Genomic DNA, 25,289 nt, shown 5'->3' on the forward strand with positions numbered 1-25,289 from the left:
TTTTTTTTTTGTTAAAAAAACCATTTCGTATTTGAAACCAAACAAGTCCTTAGCTGCTGGCGTGATTGCTGGTCCATAGGAATAAATTAACACTGTATTTGTGCTGGTGATATGAAGGCAACAAACACAAACCAAATAAAACATTAAAATGATAAGGAATATGACAAAAACCGTTTTTTTGCAAATAAATAATTATCGACACCTTTTGTCTAGCCGGTCACCGTGCGAACTGATTACCATGATGGCGACGCATCGTCATGCACTAACGGGATTCTGGTTGGTCAGTCGTATCGCCAAATAAAGCCTCTACCCCGTCTTACCCCGCTCTCCCCTACTCACGGAGCACCAATATCGGTTTAGGCCCAGTTCTACAGATTTCTATTACAGATTCCCAATTCTACAGATTTTCAATTTTACAGATTCTTAATTCTACACATTCACAATTCTACAGATTCCCAATTCTACATAATTTCAATTTTACAGAATCTTAATTCTACATATTCCCAATTCTTCAGATTCCCATTTCCACAAACTCCCAATTTTACAGATTCCCAGTCAAACAGATTCCCAATTCTACAGATTGTCAGCACTTCAGACAATAATGTATCTACTACAATAATAAATGTAACACAGCATTAGCACGGTCATATCTGAAAACATGTATACGATTTTCAATTTTACTCTAATATAGTATATTATAATTATAATAAATATTATCGAAATCGTTAGAGCCATTTCCGAGATCCCTAAAATATAGGAATCCCTATGTATAAATAAATATTATTATAATAGCGCCTTTCTCTGGGAAGATAAAAATATGATAAGATATAGTTGGTCATACCAAATTGTCAGTCAGTAAGAACCAGGAAAACTAAACTCATCCTTTACTTTTAGATACTGTAGCGATGAGAAACTGTAGAATTAAGAATCTGTAGAATTGGGAACCTGTATAATTGGTTATCTGTTAAATTGGGAATCTGTAGATTAGAGAATCTGTAGAATTGGGAACCTGTATAATTGGTCATCTGTTAAACTGGGAATCTGTAGATTAGAGAATCTGTAGAATTGGGAACCTGTATAATTGGTTATCTGTTAAATTGGGAATCTGTAAATTAGAGAATCTGTAGAACTGGGAATCTGTAGACATGGGCCTAAACCACCATATCGTACTAGTCCAAGTCAAATTCCAGTCCAGTCTGAGTCTACTTAGGCCTCATACGCACGAGCGCTTTTACAACACGCGTCAAAAAAGCGTTTGAATGACACAAATGGATACATGTGTATTTATTCGCACGATGGTGCTGGCGCTTTTTATCAAGCGTTGTTGGATTTTCGACTTTAAGCGTTGGTCATTAAATCGAATTTAGCGTGTGGACGGATTCAAGCGCTTTTTAACGCGTGTTGAAAAAGCGCTCGGTTGTAGGGGGCCTTAGAAGAATTCGAAACCGTAACCATTGAAAAAATAATACATATTTATATAACTCGATATTATTTTCCATCCGGGGGGTCAGCACGGTTCCATTTTTATCGACTATCACTATGCGCGTCCCTTTCGCACTTACATACTTGTTAGAACGTGACAGGCATGGTGACTAACGATAAAAATGCGACCTTGCTACTATACCTGCCGGCTTAGCACGGTCGCGTTTTTATCCCTTATCACCATGCCTGTCACGTTCTAACAAGTATGTAAGTGCGAAAGTGACGGGCATAGTGATAGTCGATAAAAATGGAACCGTGCTGAGCCCGCAGAAATATTTAGATTAGCAGGTTCTAGCTAAGGTGATATAAATTAAAAACAAAAGATCTAGCCACAAATATCATGGCACGTTTATTTTTCTCCACTACATGGCGACTTCTAAAAGAATCGTGACTTGTTATTTTGCATTTCACATAGTTTCTTTTTTTATTAGAGCTCTGCAAATGAGCACTAAACAATAATTTTACAATGTATATTTTTCCATAAAATTAAATAAACTCTGTATTTATTTTGATCTCGATAAATCACTATGAACTGAAAAAATTTAAAACACTTTGTTAGTTCGCTAATTATATTGATTGATGAGACTATAATAAAGAGTACATTTAAAAAATCACATTAAAGCATATACATAATGCTGACTACATAGACACTCTTACAGCCCTGCCTACTGTTTAGGTTGCATACTCAAAGTATAACAATAAACAATTATAAACAATAAGGATATTCATAATTCACATAATATGAAGATTTATAAGAAAAAATCAAATATATTTGATAAAATATCACAAGTAGTCAGACTATAAACAAGTAAATAAATGATTCTTGTAAAGGAGGCTGTAAGAGCGATATTCGCGTGCAGTTTAATACACCACAGTTAACAAACCTAACTTAAAACTAGCCTAAAAATTTTAACAATAAGAAAACAGTTTAGTAGTTAAAAGTATTGGTCATTAAAACTCTGAAGAGCTATAACTAAATGACAAACGTACCAAAACCATCATGCCATGATGTTTGCTTAGAGACATTTTTAATAAAAATTTGGAATTAAATTATGTAAAGTACTCCAAAATTTGGTTAAGTATGGCTTAAAGCCACGTATAATTTTATTATAATATAGATGATAATTGTAAAAACAATAGTGACTTAGAAATAGCTCTCAGTATATAAAAAAAGTTAAAATCCTTAGGCTGTACTCTCATAATGATTACAATGTAAGCAACGCAATAATTGGCAAAGCGGAAGTTCGCATAAATCTAATGATACAATAGAACTAAACATTATGTACCTTAGACATTATGATTACACAAGGCTCACTGTTATCTGCTCGTTAACCTACACGATCCAATGTAACTGGTCGACGGCGGGGCCGCCTCTAGACTAGGACTCGGCCTCAAGTATACATTACACTCACGGGATAGGATATGTACGATTTCGATAACCGAATGTAAAAGGGGTATACAAAACAACGGGCTAGTCCATCGCAACAACCGCTGATGGTAAAAAAATAACAAAAAATATAACGCTGCCAATATGAATTCAATTGAGTATTCTTACGTTTCAATGTGGATTTCTTTCTTTTTTTAAAGTAATTCAGTCTTTTCTACGTTTGAAAATAAGTAGAGGAGACGATAAAAACTATTATTACGGTTACGTAAATTGAAATGGCTCATTACTTCTCTATATATAGTAACTAACATCGGTATGTAAAATAGTTTAGCAGTGAAGGCACAAAATAATAGATCCTCTACCTTATTGCCAGACCATACAGTTTATGTTCCTTCACTGCTGTTATATTATATATGGGTCCTAATGTCTTACGAAATATACTCCCAGTGAACAAATTCACCAGATTATGTAGACGAATGTACCTGCATTAATCGAAAAAGTCAAAAATATATTTCGTAACAAACAGGACCTTGCGCCAACTCCTGGAATGGCTCGGCTAGGGTGAGGTACCATAGCTCATATATGTATAATTTCAAGAGAAAACATTAATAAAGAAAGTGAACAAATTATAACGAAAATATATTATTAATTCTAGAAAATAAAACGTGATCACCCTCGCCGCGCCACATTGAAGTTGTAACGCAATATACATTTATATATTTTATATGTACCTAAATCGCTATGTTGGTGTTTCTATTTCCATTCATATATCTATGGATAATACATGGTGTCAACACTGTGAAGCACCTAAAAGGTAGTGCTACACAATGCCGTTACAAACTATGTTTTATAATTTTCAATGGTGAGTTATAATGGTAGCTGAAAGATATATACTACTCGTAAAACTCAAGTTAGTTTGTCTAAATAATACTGTTCTCAATGGCTTGGTAAGAAACTTACTAAAAGTGTACAAGAACTTGAAGACAATTATCTGATAGTCGTAATTTAAACTTATATTTTTATTTCTGGGCAACTAAATGCATCCGTCGTATTCATATTACCGTATTTTATCTTAAAATATTGTGTACATATTTTTTATTTAAAATGATAAATGAGATATTGGCCTATTTTCTCGTGTTTTCATTTAAATACAGAACTATCAAAATATAAAAAAATATCGAGGACTATCAAACAACATCCATATGTATATTATTATATGTACATACATCTACAAGGAAATTTTGTTTTTTATACCCAAAAGTAGTCCCGCACTAAGTATTCTAATTTAAGTCGAATGATGTTTTCCTCAATCTCGACTCGTATTTTTGGTAGACGACTCGTCGTTAGTCCCTATTATTTCTATCTTGGGTTGTTTTCTTTCCATATCAATCAATAAATAAACCCTACTAATATTTACAATTTCTAACCCAGCACATGGACACACGCAACAAGATGGAAATAAAATAATGCATCTATGCAACAAGGTAAACAATAACAAGGAGAAAAATAAATCCAAATAAAACAAATAAAAAGAATGATGTCGGTACGTAACACACTACTTAAGAGAAGGCGAGTACTCTTACAATATTCTATTTCCAATTCTACCCTGACCTGCAGACTTAACTAAACTTACTCTACCACATCATTTACAAGAAATGGCACCAATCTATCTTTGATATCAAAATGGCAAACCATAAGGAACCCCCGCAGCGGACACGGCACTGACCCGTCCCGAGTGCACGAACGTCTCGACATTTTGGAAGACTACTGCGCTATATACTATTCGTTATTACTATTATTCGACAAACGACTAAGGGAAATAAATAGTATGGGTTTTTATCGATTTTCCTTTGTGATCCGGATAAGGGCATATATTATATATTATATCCTAATTGGTAAACCATAACACTCTTGTGTACGACATTTTCAAGAAAATACTCTACATGAACATTCACATTGAAAATTAGTTATATGAAGTTTAATCAATGGTGTTACGATGATATTGCCTAATGTCGCTATCCGCTAGAAGGCACACAAAGTTTAGTAAGAAGCTTCACAAATTATACGCTCTGTCCGTGCGAGCCCGCCGGCGCGGGCGCACTTATTGCCTACGAGTACCGACCGCCTCCACCGGTGCACGGTGCACGCCTGCACGGTGGGCAGGGCGGCTTCACACGCATTGAACACTGAACATAACTTTACCAACCAACGCAATACGATTCAAAAATATTGCCAATTTTATGTTGCAACAGGCACTTCTCTGGATTTCTCCAATAAACATCATATTAAAGTTATTCATTTTGTGAAGCTTTCAATATTGCCTCTGAGGAATCTGCACTTTGTGGAATTATTTGTACTTCTTCATTATTATTAGTTTATATGCACTGGAACCGTCTTATGGATTACTACGGGAAGTATCATCTAGTAATTTAATCTTTTCAGTGATCAAAATATGTCTCATCGGTAACAGCTCTATAAAATTATCCGACTTCATTATACACCGACACATTCTATTTAAGTTAAAGCATCGCAATAAGATATTGTTACAATTCACTACGCCTTAAGAAGATTGTATGTATACGACAAGCGAACGGCGAACGTCAAAATTTAGAATTTCACAGTTGGAGATTTACCATTCACGATCCAAAAGTTACCACTAAGCAAATTAGAATATGAGATCAAAAATTTAGGCCTACAATCTATATGATGAGACTTTTTTTTAAGTAACGATTTATGAATGCCACCACGAAGCTTAATATAATTATGTGATGGTATAGATAAATCACAGTTGTGGATATAAATCACAATGCATATCATAGGCGGTACCGCTACTGACTACTCGCTACTCTCGTCCTATTGTGATGTCCACCAGTGGCGGCCGAGGGACCTCGGTGGCCGAGCCGCCCGACGCTCCTGCCTCGCGACGCTCCGCGCGTCACGCCCGACGAACTCAACAGTAGCTAAATAAACTCCTAGCAAATAAACAATCCGTGCCTGGTCCATGCCCACAATCCAGACGGAAACAACCGCTCTCCTCGATATTGATGACTTTTATATTTATTCTTATTCTGTAAATAGCTGCTCTTGTTGATGGCTGCCACATAGCTTTATTGCACTCAGGCTGCTTACAAGTCAACCGAGAGCTGAAACAAAACAACATATCTCATTAGATGATAGAAATTTAGAAAATTTTCTTGCTAATACCTATTATAAGGACGATAGACATGAGAAGTTCCTCTATGAAATCTGATTTTATTTTGCAGAAAAGTACGTAAATTTACTTATACAAAACAAGTGTTACCTATTGTGGCGATCAGTCTGCCAGGTGCATCTGACCCGACATCTGGGGTTGCGGAGTGGGTGTGTGCGGCGGAGGCGGCGAAGCTAGATACAAACACTTTCTTCAAATAAGAGTTTTCACAAAAACTTATAATAAAGGACATAAAAAGTTGCGAAGTTGGAATCTCGACACAATGCGAATTTTAATTCGTTTGTGGTGAGCGTTCCGACTGACCATCTAGCGACCTTCACCAAGGAGGAGTTTTGGCCGAAGGGTGTCAAGTTTCGGCGGTTCCGCGGTCGTCTCCCTGACACTGCGGGGTTGCGTAATGCATCGCAGCCATAATGTGATATGTAGTGTTTAGTTTTTTAAAGTTTAGTTATAAAATATATTTTTATATAATATGTATGCTAGTTTTAAGGTATTTATGTATGGGCCATTAGTTGCCTGAAATAAAGATTTTCATTCATTCATTCATTCATAAAGTACCAAGATATTTCAATCATGTGTGTAGTTAAATTAAATCTCCGACAGCTAAATACTTAAGAAGACAACAGTTTATACCTTTTAAAAGCTTTATTATAGTTTGTAAAGAGTATTTTGTCAATTGAGCATTTCTTATGCTAATATTATAACCGCAAAAAGAGGGACGAAGAAAAATGATTTTTATTGCCAGATAAAACAAAACTTGTTTGCCAGAATATAGTTGGCGCTGACACGCAACTACTCTAAGGCTGATGTCTAAAGGAAAACCTATTTTACAATAAACGAAGGAATACTTACATATCGACGCGATAGACTGTGGCGACAGAGCAGACATCTTGCTCGTATCTTGCATAGAAACTTGCGTTCCTTGCGACGTCATATAACGATTCACCATAGGAACAAAGCTAAAATATAAAGTAGTCATTATTTTTTTATAAAAATATATACACATATCAGTTAAACAGGAGGGTCTTAAGCCTCATATACACAGCGTAACACACCCTGTATATAAAGGTCGGTCCATAACTGAGCTCATAAGTTTAGAATATTTGCACTGTACCTTAAGTCACAAACGCCGGGCGAATCAACAAAATTGCTGTTATTCGAGTTGTTAGTGTTGGTCGCGACGTTGTTGATGGTTCCAATGCTGTTGGCCGACACGTTGCTGTGGTTGTCGCGGTGCACGCGATTGTGATGTCTGCGTACGAGAAAATAAAGCCCAAATTAGAGATAAAGCTTCTTCGTAGACAGACTAATTCTTAGAAATTTAGGTAGAAGATATCCGACAATGTTTCATTTAAGCTATTACTCGTAGTTTACTTCCAAATAGTAATTCGGCATTTCAAATAAGGGGTGATCCATTAATTACGTCACACGAATTTCTAGGTTTTTTGACCCCTCCCCCCTCCTTGTCACATTTGGTCACATTTGGCAAACCCCTCCCCCCTAGTGTGACGTCACATTTTTTCTACGAAATCGCCAAATCGAATTAAGTAAATACCTAAGTATTATTAATATTTTATCAAAATATTTTTGACGATATAAATATTAGTAATTTTATAGCCCAAAACTGCTTAGGAAAGAAAATTATACGAATAAAAACGATTATCGTTTCAAAATCTTGTTATTTAAATGTACAGCGAATAAAATAATTTAAATAAATTTTCGGTTACTGATGAATTTAAAGTGACGTCACAAAGTTTGTGTCTCCCCCCTCCCCCAAGTCACAATATGTCACATTTTCTTGACCCCCTCCCCCCCCTAAACGTGTGATGTAATTAATGGATGACCCCTAATAAACTATTTTAGTCACATCAAATAATATGAGATTCTGGGTGTGATAACCCCAATGTTTATTTTTTGCTTTTGGAAGATAAGAAAGAAGTGTAGAGTCGACTAACAACAAATGATAATGAAGGCTGTTTAAAATGTTTAACTTCGAAATAATTAATTGATAAATTTATCAAGTATCTAGAACTAATTTTTTTTCATCTATGTGTCTTCTGATATTGACGTTAATAGCTGGGTCCATATAGAGCGAGCATACGCGCGAGGAAATTGCCTCGCGCGTACGCTCGCTCTGTGTGGACTCGGCTAATGAAATATATAGGTACCGTATTAGATAGCTGTCGCGGACGAAGGTGCGGCCGCATACGCTGCACTCGTAGCAGGAGCCGGCCGTGTGCGTGCGGATGTGCAGCGCGAACTGCGACTTGGACGTGAACGTCATCGAGCAGCGGTCGCAGTTCAGCGGCTTGTCGGCCACGTGCGACCATCTGCCAAGAAAACAGATCAGTCGATCGTCAAAGACAATGAAAGAGAAGAGAGAAAGAAGAAGAAATAGTGTGTAAGGCCGCAAATTACACTATCATATAAAATTATAAATGATCATATATATGGGATCCTATTTGAAAGCAATTCTACAATTATGATAATATACGCCTAGTTTGTTGAAATTGTTGTTATTACACCATCATAGGTAAATGAAATAACAACAATTTTAACAAATTTGGCGTATATGATGATAATTGTAGGATTGCTTTCAAATAGGATAACATATTATGATAGTCTAATTGCGGCCTAAAGGCTCATTAAGACGGCGCGCGAACTTACATGCGATTTTAGTTACATTGAGGACTATTGAGGTTACATCCAACCGATCAAATAATCGCATCGTATAAATGAGCCCTATAATAATACGCGATGGACTTTTTTTAGAGTAAAAATTTTATAGATCCATCCATCGTGAGATCAGCGGGTAAACTTTTTAGCATAGCTCATTTTAAGAAGCAGCTTAAATCATCAAAGGTGCTCAAATGTTACATGTTAGCATCGATTCTTAACAGGGTCAAATAATATTTATGACAGTTAAAAATCGAAATTATGAATTTGAATTATGATAAATTGATAATTACCTGTGTGCTGTTACGTAGCTCTTGACGGCGAATCGTTTCTGACAAATGTCACAGGCATAAGGCCGTTCCCCTAAAAACACAAAAAAACAAATGACCGAGAATCGAGAAGTTGCAACAATTCAGACAATCTACAATCTAATTGAAGCACACTAATGAAAACTGATTCAGGAAAGATGTAAAAAAGCAAAAGTGAAAAGCAAAATGATGTTAGAAAGACGGCAAGATGCAATTAGACAATGATGCATTCTGAAATCAACGAAGCCAGGAAATAATAATAAATAATAATTAAAATGATGATGCAGCGAATGATAGGAGATATTATAACAAGTTGTCGGTGCCACATCATTGGGTCCATCATGACAAAATGTACCTGTTATCGCAGTTTGCCGTCTTCGTAACTATGCGTGTATGCGCTCTGGTATCGCGGTAACGAATTAACACAAAACTTTCTGTAACTGAATTCAGAATAAATACTGGCTTACTCAAACAACTGGCCTCTATGCAACAATATTTATGAAGCAAATAGTTTTTACTATTTCCGCAAATAATTAAGTACAAGGCGCTAAACCGCTAATATACTTGTACAGTAAGTAACCAAGTGTTATTAACAATTTATATAAACCAATAACTTTAAAAGCTCGTGTGAACATGTTACCGAAACACGCGTTGTGTATTCTGAATGGTGTTTAGAGCATTTTCTACCATTTTGTGATAAAATACATGCCATTTATTGAACTCCAACACAAAATAAACTCACTCTTAAGTTAGAATGCCAAACCTGAACTAACCAAACAAAACTTTGTAATGGGCTGTCTGGGTTAGCGTTTCGAAAACGACATCTGGCGATTAATTTCATGAACCCAATGGTAGTACCCCAACAGCCGGTAATTTCAAATTTTAAAAAGTATTTTCATGATATCTAAGGATATTGCAACAATTATGGAAGAGTTCTTCTGCTAGGTAGCTGTTGGGGACAGTGTGTATAAGGTTGCTTCTCTACATATCATGTATGTCACGATAGCATTTCACTATGAATCTCAAAAGCAGCCAGAATTGAATCCCGATCGTGTGGTCAGTGTCGTTTTCTGTGAGAAGCGCTTGTAAGTTATAACAGATATCGCACTCGTAAGGTTTCTCACCCTTGTGGGTCGAAGTACGGCTTGCAAGTAAACGCGACACCATGCACTACTGATTATTTTCTCCACAGTTCCATATACACATTGCTTGCGGGTGTTGTGTAGCAAAATCATGCAAGAATTGAGCGGATGTCACGCCTAATAATGAAGAGAAGCGACTTGGGACCCAATTTTAGATACCATAGACCTTTTAATAGATTCGCTCGATTTAATTTTACCGACCAGGTCTAAACTAGTTTTGTGACATGAGACTACTAATCTGTCGATCTCGAAGGCACCCAGAGCCGGGTCCCTAATCATGTGACGTCATACCGGTGTGAATTCGCTTGTGAATGTTGAGCGTCGATTTCTGCGTGAAGCGCTTGTAACAGACATCGCACTCAAACGGCCTCTCGCCGGTGTGAGTCCGCATGTGTATCTCCAAGTACGGCTTGCAAGTGAACGCGGCCGGACACTCCATACACTGATACGGCCGACCTTGCACTAACCATCATTAAATGTTAGCATATACTACGGAAAGATAAGACACACAAAGTGGAGTAATATACAGTTGGCAATATTGGCATGCTTTTGAAAGCCAAAATAGATGGCGCTGCACGCCGTCGTACGATATGACCCAACTAGGTTGCTATGAGCTAATTTTGTCAATCCAGTTACCATAAATAACTTCGAGCAACACGGAAGGGAGGCGGCATTCGCACTATTTCCCCTCTGCCGAGGTACAAGATTAGCGCGTCAATCTAATCTAGCGCGGGTAATAAAACTAGTTGCACTTGGATTTTTCACTAGACCTAGTCCAGACGCGCGCGTGAACACTGCTGCACAAAAATGCCTGTTTGCTCGGTTTTTTGTTATAAAAAGAGGTCAGGGACATCAAATTTACAAAAAGAAAGTGTTACATTTCACATGTAATTTTTTTTTACATATCATACGTTTAATTACATTCAAACACAATTATTATATTTTAGTCTCATGTAATTGTTGGATTTATCGATTTTGCTCGCTCAGTACAAATTGCGGATCGGTCGAGCGACAAATCCGACTTCTCATCTCTCAGAATACAATAACATACTTCAACGAAAATGTGTTAGTGTGCGTGTTGTGACACTTGTCACTCGTCCGTACACAAAAAGAGATAGAGGTTTGCAAGATTTGTCTTTGACGTGTGTCATTTTCTATGTATTTGTGTCGTCATTACAGATTGGATTTTGTATGTAAGTGTGTGAGAAGTGCGACTGTGTACACCTTTCCCCTCGCAAAAAATGGCAGAAAGATTTGTACGGTGAGATATCGCTTGGGCCCCTCCCTTCCGATGTGTCGGAAGCCGGTGTTGCTCGAAGATAAATAAAGACGAACAGCGCCATAGAGTTGAGCTGTCAAAACCCGACTACAATATGCCTCCACTTTGTGCGTCTTATTATTCCTATAGCTAAATTAGATAAGCGCACGGATGTTTCACATGAGACACATCTTGACATGTTCAGGGTTAAGTATGTGGCACCGACAATTACAATCCATAATTTAGAAGGTAAATAGAATGTGATGATTTCGAGAATGATTCAATGAATAGAGAAGCCAGAAAAATATCACGTTGTCTGAGTGGCGCGAATAGATCTAAAATATAATTACTTTTACACCAGCAAGGGCAGGCGAGATGGAGCGCGTAGTATTGTAACATTGACAAAAAAACTATTCACAGAGTTTTATCGCCATCTTACTTACCGGAGTAAAAAAAATCCTTAAGACTATTTGTGCACTACCTTGCCAAGTACCAAATGACTTAATTGAATATTAGGTCATTACCTATGAAATTGGCGTTTTGTTCGGAGAATTTCAACGAAACACGAATTTCCATACAATTAATTTTGCGGATATTTTTTTGATGGCTAATTCAAACCAAACAAAATTTTTCCAGTAATTTTTGACACCTTTAAGGTATGTTTTCAATATCTCCATTTCTTGAAAATTGGTACCATTAGAAAAATATAAGTAATTTTAATACTCGAACCGACAGCACATGAAAAGACCTATTTTCAAGGCTTAATTCTGAACACATAACAATAAAAAATAACAATTAATTGCTGTCAAGCAGTTTGACGAAATCATATTGTAGTTTTATTGTAATTGTGTATGTACTTTTGTAAAAAAAAAAAAAACTAGGATCAGACTTATATCTATGAACAAAAACGCCAATTTCATAGGTAAGGACCTAATATTATATTCCCAGATATTTGAAACACCTAGGACGAAAACATGGAAATAGAAGAATTATGTTTAGAATCTTCAGTATGAAATGGCCCTCATACTGCACAAGTATTCTTACTGAACGTGGTTCTTCTGCTATTTCTTTTGTTTATGTTAAAGTACGATTCCTATATTGTTATATCACCAATATATTTATATGTATCCTTCATATCACTTTTGCCTACTAGGCTAACTAGACGCATAATATGAAAATCGTACTTAATCCCGGTATATCTACGTCCTAGCCTAGGTAATTACAATTCGTGCCACCAAGATAACGGAATTAAATACTACATTTGAGTAAAATTTACATATAACAAGTATGAATGAAATAATGGTAGGTATAATGGAACCGAACATACCTGTGTGCGTTCGTTTATGTATATTGAGTGTGGACTTTTGCGCGAATCTCTTGAGGCAAACATCGCACTGATAAGGCCTTTCGCCTGTGTGCGTGCGATTATGGATCTCCAGGTACTGCTTGCAAGTGAAGGCGGCTGGGCACTGTAGGCACTGGAAGGGCCGGCCCTGTACTGTAAATTTAAAATTCGTTAGTTAAAATTTAGCGCGGAAGCCTACCATCCCCAAAAGTAACCCACATCGTTCATTCATCCCTAAGAAGGACTTGCTCCCGGTACTAATTTTGCATGGCCGGTACCGATACTCGCGATTCTTGTGTACAAAAGCAGTCCCGGGAGCAGAGCCCTATTCCTACGCAAGTATGTCAGTACCTGAGTGGGTCCGCTTGTGGATGTTCAGGCTGGACTTCTGCGTGAAGCGCTTGAGGCAGATGTCGCACTGATAGGGCCGCTCGCCGGTGTGCGTGCGCGTGTGAATCTCCAGGTACTGCTTGCACGTGAAGGCGGCGGGACACGACAGGCACTGGAACGGTCTGCCCTGGACTGGTGCCCAACATAGATATTATAGCAGCGGCCAGGCGGCAAGGACGCTAGGCGCCCTCGCGCTACGGAGATCGCGGCGCCGGCGCGGACTGGTCGCCGCTCGCCGCTAACTCCGCTCCAAATCTTTACGAGCCGCGAGACACGTTTATATTCGATAACACACAAGCACGACAAATAAAATAAGAGAGATTTGGAGGAGAGGCAGAGTGTGAGTGGAGAGAGATATTGGGCGGGCGGAGGGCCAGTCCGGCCCGGCTGCCGGCTGTACCCACCTGAGTGCGTCCTCTTATGTATATTGAGGCTGGACTTCTGCGTGAAGCGCTTGAGACAGGCGTCGCACTGATAGGGCCGCTCGCCTGTGTGCGTGCGCAAGTGAATGTCCAGGTAGGGGCGGCGGGCGAAGGCCGCCGGGCAAAGCCCGCACGTGTAAGGGCGCCCTTGCACTGCGCCCAGTGCACACACAAAAGCGAGTAACGCACGTCGCCGACGCCAGGCCGAAGCCGCGCGAGCCGATCCCCGCCCAATCGGTCACCGGCCGAATGGCATCAGTGACTGTACCCCAATTTTGAACCCCTTTTGGAGACGGTATAAATACCGACGCGCATGTGCGTCATTGCGGCGATTGCATTACCGCTTTTGTGAAAGAATTAATATTCATGAAGAAATGATGAAATACAAAAAATGATATCTCTAAAATCACCGATATGCATGTATAATGAGAGCGGATGACCGGCATTAATAAAACATGATAGGAGGAAATGAATGGTGAGTGCAGAAGAACGTAAAGCGCGCGGCGAGGAGGTTAACGATGTCGAGATGTTAGTCGGAAGCAACGAGTTCGGAAGCTTGAGTGGGAACGTAAAACAACGGGTTAGGCGGGCAACGGAAAAATAAGAACGAAGCATGATTCTAGATGCTGAATTTTGACATGGATGAACTCGTCTCTGATCGAGCTAACGCGTTAAGGTATATGTATGTGGGCTACTAACCCGTATGTATTTTTTCGTGCAAATTGAGCGCGCACTTCTGCGTGAAGGACTTGAGGCAGACGGTGCACTGGAACGGCCGCTCCCCTGCGTGACCGACGCGACGCGGGACGCGGGGGGACAGAGAAACAAAACAAAACCACGATGGACAAATAATACCGTGCGATAGTAGGCCGGCCCGGACCCCACCACCTCCCACCGGTCGGCTCTTTACTATACTCTGCACTACCATGAGGGAATTATAAAGCACTTTATTTGTCCATCAGACATCTCTCTCTCCTACTTTTAACTTAACGAAAATCCTCACAACGTACACATGCTTTACTTAATACCGTTTGTGAATAGTTTTTGAGCGTGTGTTACCACCTAGTTACGTTTTGAGGATTACTAAAAGACGCTTTTAAATTTACCCCGATTCTAACGAACAAAAAATAGGTCAACTGGGCAGCCCTTAAAAACTATTCACAAAACGTGGGTGTCAAAGCCACAACAGCAAAGTCTGAGTTTTCAGAAGGCAATAATGGGATTGTGGCTTAGAAACCGAATGCAAATAAAAAATGTAATATCAAGGGACCCACCAGTGTGTATACGCTTATGAGTGCCCAGGCTCGACTTCTGCGTGAACCTCTTGTCGCAAATGTCGCATTGATACGGGCGCACCTTGTTGATCAGCGATTGTATGTGCTCCTCTAGAAATACCAACAAAATTCAGCTACAACAACCGTCGGCGCACCACAATAATAGTGCCTGATAACGTGAGCTAATAACAAATGCATTGTCTACTTAAGGATTTTAGGGCAAAATGCCTACCAGTATGTATTTTCCCATGTCGGCCCAGGCTGGACTTCTGAGTGAAGCGCATAAAACAGATGTGGCACTGGTACGGCCGCACTTTCTCTAACAGGGCTCGTCTGTGCTCCTCTATAAGGTATACGATTTTCGATATAGCAACGCTGTTCCCTCTCAAACAATTAATGAATACACCTAGCGCGTTAACAGTCAAGGTTTGCTCATTCACACACATTCAGGGGGAGGTAGGCTACGCGTTAGTAAAACCGATCTGCCTCGAATAGCGACACGCACAAGTTGGCAGGAGGAATAAGGGACCCACCGGTATGAATTTTTCCGTGCCGGCCCAAACTCGATTTCTGCGTGAATCTGAGATAGCAGACGCCACATTGGTAGGGCCGTTCCTTGGCCAGCAGCGCGCGTCTGTGTTCCTCTGAACGAAATCGTACAAGTGAGAATAGTGACTTTACGGACTAAGGGGCAAAGTTACTATGAGCTTGGGAGGGTTAAGGAGAAGAACCCACCCGTGTGTATTTTCTTGTGGCGGTTGAGGCTGGAGCTCTGCGTGAACCTGACGCCACAGAGCTCACACTTGTAGGGCCGCTCCTTCACCATCAAGGCGCGCATGTGCTCATCTAGAACCCCAACACACGCGCTCACTACATGTCGAGGACAACCAACGGCCGGACCCCATTTTATGAAGCTAAGTTACCAGTCGACAGACCTCTTGCTCTTGTCTATGCCTGTAAATAAGTAACTTGTAGCTTTATAAAACATGCCCCTGGGGTTGCGAGTCCTCCACCTCCCCCTGTTTGCCTCTCAATGCCTTCCTCACGCCCTGATTTATTTGTGTACTCAACACAACTCAAAAACTATTCACAATGTATGTTAAGCATATGTATTGTCAACTACTCCATGATGGAACTGTGTGTCGCACCAGTGTTGTTTTTGTTTGGATTTATAACTATATAATCAGATAGGAATAGATAAGTATCATAATATGTAAATAGGTATGGTATACGTATCTATCTAATAGCTACATCCAGAGGCCGCGGTTCAAATTTACTAGAGAACTCGATTTTGTTCAATATTAAAGAGACTAAAGATCCTGATCTTTAACGTATACCTTGTACAACTTTGGTATACACAATCTAATATAAAAGACAATAGATATATTTAAATCTCGATCACATCTTTTGATCCCTTATTAATGAGAAAATTGAGTGAATGTCCTATCCAAAATGTCTGGATCGAGCGCAAACGGTTTGGTATTTTTGTCATATTGAATTGGACCTCATACAGTTTTAGCATTAGTAAAGGACATAATAAAAGTACCAATTAGCTCGCGCAAACCTGACATACAAGCAATACAATACAAAAAAACTCAATAAACAGTATACTTATACAAATTTTAAAATAATATCTGTAATAATCACAAAGAACGTCGCAATTCCAAAAACTTTAGCCAATATTTCAAAAATAAATAGTAAAAAGACAATACATATAAATTATTGAATACATCAGGGCGTCAAAACAGGACAATAAGCAAATGTACTATAGGACTTGGCCAATAAGAAAAGATGTATAAAAGAAAAACCAAAAAATATTTAATTTCAGTCGCGGAAACAGGAGGAGGTTTACTTGAATGAAAATATAAAAATTCAATAAGTGACTCATTGATATTTGTTTTGGAACAATCCCCTCATGGTAAAATCAACAAGGGAGCTACTTTTCTCTCTACTATAATGTAACTTCCATATAAAGAGGTATTGCTCCCTAAAACCTCCCTCCAAAAACGTCTTATTAAAATTAACTTGTGTCTTTAGACAAATTAAACCCTACTCGATATAACTCTTGCCTCTCGTACCAATAAATTCTCATATCAACTTGGGTATTTTTGGAAAAATAAATCAAGAAATAATATGGATATGGAAATTACATTAAAATTGGATATTGGTAAGATGGTACATGAATAACAATTTCTGTTATGTGTAAGCCATTCATGTAGCATTATCTCGTCAATCATTACAGCAACAAAGAACAGAGATAACAAGACAATTAGTATTTATTAAAATAAAATTATAGCAAATCTGTTCAATGTGAAGAAAAGCATGCTGAATTGTTCAATACTGTACTTTTTGCGATGCTACCACTTACATATTTGAACAAAGTTAGCACGCTAATGTTTATCGTCGACGACACACATTCGCCTCTTTCTAGCAAGAATAATATGTCCACTACATTCTACACGCTGCCACTAAACAATTTGTCGAAAAAAAAATAGAAGCGTTGTCTTCAAGGCAATGATTTCAGCTCTCGACTCATGTACTTAACGTTCGTCGCAAGGAACAGAACAATAATTAACGTTAACAATGAAATTTTCCGATTTTTTATATAGCCTGCCGAGCGTACATTTAGGACGCAAACGGAAATATACAAAACGTTGTCGACGATAGAAACCAGCGTACTGTGGTAGCACGGCATAAAGTAAGCACAGACACGTTCAAGTAGACGCTATTATCACTCAAAAGCGTAACGCGAGCGGCGATATTGCCTACTTAAACACGCGTCGACTTACCGGTGTGGACGCGCTTGTGCGTGTTGAGGCTGGACTTCTGGGTGAAGCGTTTGAGGCACAGATCGCACTGGAAGGGCCTCTCGCCGGTGTGCGTGCGCATGTGGACTTCCAAGTACGGTTTGCGGCAGAAAGCTGCATCGCAAACCTATGCCGTTCAAACAGATAGTTAGAATGCTTGACATAACATGATACTAGAAAAGCATTAAGTGCAGTGGGTTTAATGGTAGAATGAACCTGTGCCATTGTCTTAAGAAATCCATAGGAAGGTATGTTTAACCTAGTAGAATTTTAAGTGGATTCCAATAGAGAACCTTGCTAATAAAATTAACGAAAAAAAACCCTTACCGTGCACTGAAAAGGCTTGTTTCCGGAATGAAGCTTCATATGAACGTAATAAGATGAAGCGGATGAGAGTACCTTCCCGCAAACCTGTAAAAGGACAATTCGTTTTACTGCATATCCGGCTCGAAGGACCATAAACGTCCGTTATTATTGGAGTAGGTATATTCCGTTTTCAATTAGGAACCTAACATAAAAATTGATAAAAATATATGGCAGGTACCTAACCATGGACCATGGTGTTGGGGAAAGTTTTTTTTTCGAATCCGCAGTGTAAAAGGAACGTAAAGGGAAAACTATCCATGGTAAGTACTTAAAACTTTATTAATTCTTGAGTAATAGGCAAGTCTTCCGTGTGTATAAAACCACGGGATCTGACACAAAAATCTTACACAATATTTGATAGTAGGTAAGTTTGTTTATATAAAAAAATAAGTAGGTAACACAATTTCTCACCTTACATGCTTGCGGTTTTGATCGTGGTGTTGTTTGACCTCCATTTGATACTTCCATTTTTGTCTGAACTGAACCCATATCGACGCCCAAGCCCTGTGAATAAGATAGTACTAGATATATTAAACATATATGAATAGGCTTGTAAATAGCTTATATCCTTGAGGAGGAAATAAGCTACTTTATTTTTTGAGAGGGGTGGAACTGGGGGAAATGACAGACCTAATACAAGGCGATTACAGTGGCGAGCACAGCTATTCAGACATTCTTTAAGGCTTGTTTAATTAAAAAAACCGGACAAGTGCGAGCCGGACTCGCCCACCGCGGGTTCCGTACTTTTTAGTACCGTAGAGTTTCGTATCTTTGCCTGCGCTACCTATTTTCGCCTAGTTTGACATAAGTTGCCATTAACAAAATGTTTCTAATCTAAGCCTTACATAAAACTGCTAAATACAAAGTATTTTTACGGGTGTCAACATTCTTCGAACAATCTGCGGCTAACTTCACACAGTTGACCTTTATTGAGGTTTTTTCGTGACACCGACGACACGTTTTTTTGAACCAGTGTTTTAACTTCAGTTTTAAACGGTGATTTGGACCCGGTAATGATAAACTCTTTACATGATTATATCCTATAACTATTTCTTTTTCATATGAAACTATTATTTAATGGCTAGCTTACGTTTAGATGTCACAATTGGATAAAACATTGGTGAGGGTACTTTGCGTCCATCTTGTTGCCAAATTTCGCCTACCCCTAGGGTTGACAAATTTATTGTACCACATTCATTGGTGGATGACATTACTTGTTTCCAAATTTAAATATTATCTTATGTTTGGTTATTTTAGTTTACGCTATATGCAAATGTTTATTTTTACTCTTACTGATGTTGAGTAGGTACCAAATAGGTATTTTTATGTCTCACTTTGTGTAAATAAGGTTGATTTGCTGTCAATTACGATAATAACAACAATTTTGCAACAATTATACAATTTTGTTAATAATAATATTTTTTTTAAGTTATAAACCATTACTCCCCTTTATTTGGCATGTTGGTTAATTTTTGACAGCCCTAGCTTCATTATAGAAAATGTATAAAAAAAAACTTCAGACTGTTACCAAACTTCGCCTACTACCCCGTTTTTTAAAAATATGCCTAGTCTGGTGTAGTTAAGGTTCATAGTATATTAGCACGTTCCAAGGAGATACGACTTAACATGTGTAAGTCACAGAAAAGTAAGTATTAGCGGCAAGGCATGCCATAGGCGAAGATTGGGAAAAATACCCAAACATCGCCTATTGCCTTTGGGGCCATTTATTACCAACTTAACCAATGAAATTCTAAGTTTTAGTGGTGTATACTGATAGTCGGGAGTACTAAAAAACATTTTTTCGTCTTAACGGATTAAAATGCTTTCAAATTTGAGAGATTTTTTGGGTAAAGTGTCAAAATCCAGGTGAAGATACGAAACTCTACGGTATTTGTTGTTATATCGGCAACAGAAATACATCATCTGTGAAAATTTCAGCTGTCTGGCTATCAGGGTTCATGAAATACAGCCTGGTGACAGACGGACGGACAGACGGACGGACAGACAGACAGACAGACGGACAGTGGAACCCCGTCCCGTTTTTACCCTTTGGGTACGGAACCCTAAAAAGGGAGACATTGTTGATACGTTACCTGCGAGCATTGGCGACCATCCATATCCATTTCGACGCCTTCATCATCCATTCCTTTAAAGCTTAGCTGCAAATTTAAAAATAAAACGTTACACACATACCATATCATATACTCATCTCATATGAGTCATATGAGTAAATATAATTTACAACAAATCATAATGGACTTAGATCAGAAGTCTGCAAATTATGGCTTGGGTGAGAGCTAGACCAAGATAACTCTGCAACGATTTTGACAGCACAGATTGTACTAGTGTTATTTATACGTTATAATTTCATAAAAGTTTGACGTATAAAATAACACTTGCACAGTCTGGGCTATCGAAATCGCTTCAGATTTGGTCTAACTCTATAAATGCAGCCCTTCAAAACATCCAAACCATGAAATCATTATCACACAGGACTTAGGCCGCAGACTGGACGCAAGCGGCACGGCGAGAAGCAAATCAAGGGCGATCATTACATTCGGTCGAGCGTCGAGCGCAATGTATTAATGGCATATTCCCTTTGTTAATGGCCTTGATTTTCCGTCCAGTCCACGGCCTTAGGGTGGTATTCCACCTCTCCAATTTCTTTGTCCAATGTGCAGTGCGTCTCACTCTCTCATTAAGCAAAATGTGAGATGCAAATACACATTAGATATTGGCCAAATGGAGTACCACCCTCAGACATTTCTAAAACGGATAATTTCTACTGTATTCGGCTCCTCTTCAAAACTTTGCCAGAATAACAAGGTATCTAACCTAAACTAATGAAAAGGTACTAACCTCACTAACCTCGTCATCCTGCTGTAAATCTTGCTGGTGTTGTTGGTCCATCAGGTCCTGCTGATGTTGTACTTGCTGTTGTACTATGAGGCTGTCCTTGGAGTCTTCGGGGTGATGCTGGTTCATGTTGATGATGGCGTGCGAGTCGGAGCGGACGATCGTGGGCGGGCCGGAGTGGACGTGGGCGTGGGATGTGTAGAAGCTGGGGAACAGGCTGACTTATGTTTATATTTTTTCATTCAATTAAGCATTATACTAGAGTATCGCCTACAAACGCTGCTTTTTTAATACTTTTTAAAATGCAATTAAGGTTAAGAGAACAGAGTTTTTGTAAAATCTTACCGCTTTTTTAGATCACAATACAGTTGCCAAAAATTTAATTAGCAATCTTGAGGATTTTCTCTAGTGACTTCATCGATTCGAATCCTGATTTTTTGACTTTCGCTCGAAAGAAAAAATATCACGAACAAATAGGTCTAAAACTCACTTTAAAAATTTGTAATAATTTATGGACTGAAGCTAAAAATATGAAAAGAAAACTGCTTCTAAATAAATGCAATTTTATTTTTGAGGGAACTCATCATGAGCAATTTAATAATAATATTATTATATTTATTATTGGTCACTTTTCCAGAAATCATGTGATCCAATTGTTGCCTAGTTAGTATATATGAAATCCTGGTAACTCATCAAGGGTAGATGTTTTGATGTGCAATCTGCACTGCAATATAAATCAAATGGCTTGATCTTGAAAAGAAAGTTGAAATAGTGAAAGCACCTGGCCGCTCCAGGTGCTCTTGCTGGTATAAGAGACTACCATAATGGGACTTGTTCAGGTGTTCAAACACTTCAAACATGTGGCAAGAAGGCCGAGAGCGAAACCTGGTTGCCCTGGGCTGGAGCACTCTGCTCCGCCATTACAGAAGATATTATGGTGGTGTAGAGTTGTAAACTAACCTCATGGGCTCAGCCTTGATCTGCTGTTCGAACATGGATATAGTGGCGAGGAGGTCGCCGGGGGGCGGCACGGGCACGCCCACGCCCCGTGCCACGCCCCCGACGCCCACGCCCCAGTGTGCCGGGAAACTAATGGTGCCGTCGGTGCACCCCCATTCTTAACTGCTGCCACCTGCGAAACAAAATTACCAATTAATGCAAGAATATATTTTTAACCGACTCCCAAAACTCAAAACGAGGAGGTTATCAATTCGGTTGTTTTTTTTTTTTTTTTTTTTATGGTGGTTACTCCATATCCCCGTCATTACTGGACCGATTTTGAATTTTTTTTAAATTGTATGTATATGCATACAGATTGGTCCCGTTTTTATCAAAACCCAGTTCTGATAATGGGTTCCATGAGGAATCGAGGGAACTCCTCAAATCTTAAAGGCATGCATATAGTGATTTTTGAGTTTTTTTTTTATAATGAATCCTTGCAACTCTAGTCATAATTAGTGTATGATTTACTAAAACTAGAGGGGACAACCTGGAATCCATATTCATTTGGATATATGCCCTTCCAGCATTTCTAGCTTTAATCAGATTAAGACTGTCTAAAATACTAAAGATCCAGATTAGAATCCCTATTAGTTGGATATTACAAGAAATACATTTTGTTATTTGTATGAGTGGATCAAGATCCAATACAAAACGCACTGCCATAACAAAAGGACAATACAAAAGGACTGCCAAGATTGTAAATATAGCTTTCTATTGTATTCATTTCATGTACCATTTCTGTAGGTTATAAATAATGATTTGAGGTTTCAACCTCAAGGGACAAAAATAAATATAGCATAAATGGATTCTTAACTCAACTTACTCCGGAATGCTAGTCATAAGAAATATTACAAATATCAACAGAACTATCTGATGGATCCTGTGATCCGATTCAACTAGGTCTGCTACGGGCTATTTATCCGAAGGTCCTCTTATTTCTAAACAATTATCAACTTAAACAAAACCAAAGCATTAAGTAAAGTGATTCCAAATAATTGTTCAAATGTCCATGGAAGCCTTCATTAAAAATGCATCAAGTGTGTTTTTAAGACCTATTGGAATTATTATGAATGTGCCAAACTGCCAACATAGTTACAGGACCCCAAAATATATATTAGTGTATCCTTTGATTTAAATCAACAAATTTCCAACCACCATAATACATTAAAATTCATAATAAACCTAATTACAATAGGTTTATTTGTTTTATACCCTAGATATACAGGATGTTTAAACTTGCAATATTTTACGACGTCAATATATATAATATATGTGATACTGTGTGAGCACCAACCCCGAATGGCGAAAATATTGACTCTTCTATAGAAAACATCTACATTAGACCTGCCAAAATGTATGAAACAGCCCATTTTTAATTTCAGAGTTGGGCCGATAGTGTAAGTTGCTCAGTATGACCTATATATTCACATCGTAACATATAGTAGGTTATTAAAAAACACACACTATGATATGACAGTTGTATTGCTCCAATATTTTCAATTGTCACCTGGGATATAAAACTGTCGCTCTAAGGGTGGTATTGCACCTATCCAATTTCTTTGTCCAATGTGTATTGAGACTCACATTTTGCTTTAATGAGAGAGTGAGACCCACTGACATTGGACAAAGTAGTTGGACAGGTGGAATACCACCCTAAGCACAAGTGCAATAATTAAACTTGAAACATCAATAAAATGTATGAGATATTGTATTAGAACAAGGTAGGAAACCAATTAAATAATTTCCAAATTAGTTATTGCACTTATGTTTTCTGCGGAGAAATACAGCTTAATATCAATACTCTTTAACACTCCGGACTTCTAGAGACTCAATGCATTCTAATCAAATGTTATAAACAGAAAATAAAATAAAAAAAATTGAAAAAAATATTTTATTAAATCGTAAACAAGAGTAAGTACAAAAAAATTTACTTGTGGAGCAATGATTAAATAAATACATTGAATACATTTTTATGACACTAATTACAGAATAGAATTAATTTAATTTATATTAGAATTAAAGTATGCTTCATATTAAAACAAGTAAATAATTTTATTCAATAAGTAACATCAAGTCAAGTGTCATTTCATTAGTCTGATTAGAATACATTCTCAATATTCTAATAATAGATAAGTTAATAAACATCCCTTAGTCAAGTTACTAAGTAGAATATTATTAGTTACCTATTGTAAATAAATTGGTAGGTATAACATAACATTAAAAAAACTAAAACTACCTAAATAAATGACAAAACACAACATGAATTACAAAATAATTGTTGACATTGAGTAACAGGCATTAAGGTTACATTAACCGAACAGTTCATGCAGAAGGGCCAATGACCAGCATAGTTAAAGCTCTAAATACCTACTGTCGCAACCTACAGTCTAGCTAGACTTTGCTACGGGTATACATATACATTTACTAATAGGTATGTAGAACGGCAGTGTATAAATGTACATATAATACAGTTCACAACGCGCGCTTATCTACTCCATATACATACATCAGTGAGTTAGAAATGTTTATGAAACAGTAAACAAAAACATTTGCTATAAAAGCAAGAGTATAAATTGTTTTTAGGCAAAAATTAAATGGCGGAAGCTCACCGACCGTCTGTCTCCACCCAGCCTCCCCCCCGGCCATCAATAAAATGGCCAATTCGTTATTGAATTTTGTCCCTAACTTTCAGGCAGAAGCTGCGCGATGCCGCCGGTTGTTATGCGACTTGTTAATTTCATACCGCTACTACTCAATGTAAACAATACAAGTTTATAACGCAATAATCCCTACTATTTTATAGAAAGTTATGTCACATCGTAATTTAAAGTACACAAGATACATTCAAATGATCGTTAATAATCAGTAAACATAAACACCGCACACGAATAAAAGGTTCTTTATTGAAAATACATCGACCTTTCGTATAGCGAAGGGAATGAGATACAAATTTATTATTATTCCTTTTTTATGCAAAATGGTAAGGTCTGATTTGTGTCTATCTATAAATTTATTCATTATATATACGGCAAAAGTAAGATTCTACTCACATAAGTATAGAAACACCTATATACAGTTGCGTGTATAGAAACACATAAATTACAGCACTAATTACACAATTTCGTTAAGATTGGCCATTCGAATTATGTTTTTCTTTAGACACCGATATAAAATGGCTGCTACCTCATTGTTCTGCGCGTTCGTTCGTGCGCATAGAAGCCGTGAACGCTTGGGGACGACTTCTCCGCCAATTAAAATTATGGCGCGAAATTTAAGGCGCCATTAAATTGATTTTAATGTCCATGTTATATGAACAAATGTATCCTTGCAAACCGGTAGCTCAACGTTACAGTTATATAACAA

General features: G+C 38.0%; 1 protein-coding gene across 21 annotated transcripts; it reads right to left on the reverse strand.

Moving 5' to 3' along the window:
- Positions 1 to 1,808: 1,808 nt before the first annotated feature.
- Positions 1,809 to 25,144, reverse strand: LOC134797600 (zinc finger protein ZFP2-like). 21 transcript variants are annotated; one of them, XM_063769893.1, is made up of 22 exons: positions 24,977 to 25,144; positions 21,885 to 22,056; positions 20,928 to 21,129; positions 20,162 to 20,227; positions 18,480 to 18,572; positions 18,030 to 18,113; positions 17,685 to 17,829; positions 15,631 to 15,741; positions 15,429 to 15,539; positions 15,128 to 15,238; positions 14,896 to 15,006; positions 14,321 to 14,404; positions 13,604 to 13,774; positions 13,161 to 13,331; positions 12,792 to 12,962; positions 10,498 to 10,668; positions 9,050 to 9,119; positions 8,249 to 8,410; positions 7,195 to 7,332; positions 6,933 to 7,039; positions 6,171 to 6,253; positions 1,809 to 6,012 (listed from the first exon to the last, which is right to left on the reverse strand). In XM_063769893.1, exons 2-21 carry the CDS (start codon positions 21,917 to 21,919, stop codon positions 6,183 to 6,185), a joined length of 2,385 nt encoding a protein of 794 aa, XP_063625963.1. In that variant the 5' UTR covers positions 21,920 to 22,056; positions 24,977 to 25,144; the 3' UTR covers positions 1,809 to 6,012; positions 6,171 to 6,182. The 21 variants fall into 21 exon arrangements, with proteins under 21 accessions (XP_063625963.1, XP_063625962.1, XP_063625964.1 ...); XM_063769892.1 differs by having other exon boundaries at positions 20,937 to 21,141; XM_063769894.1 differs by having other exon boundaries at positions 13,604 to 13,687; positions 20,928 to 21,141.
- Between the last annotated feature and the right edge of the window lie 145 nt (positions 25,145 to 25,289).

This window comes from Cydia splendana, chromosome 15 (assembly GCF_910591565.1).
Source record: "Cydia splendana chromosome 15, ilCydSple1.2, whole genome shotgun sequence".
Taxonomy (NCBI): Eukaryota; Metazoa; Arthropoda; class Insecta; order Lepidoptera; family Tortricidae; genus Cydia; species Cydia splendana.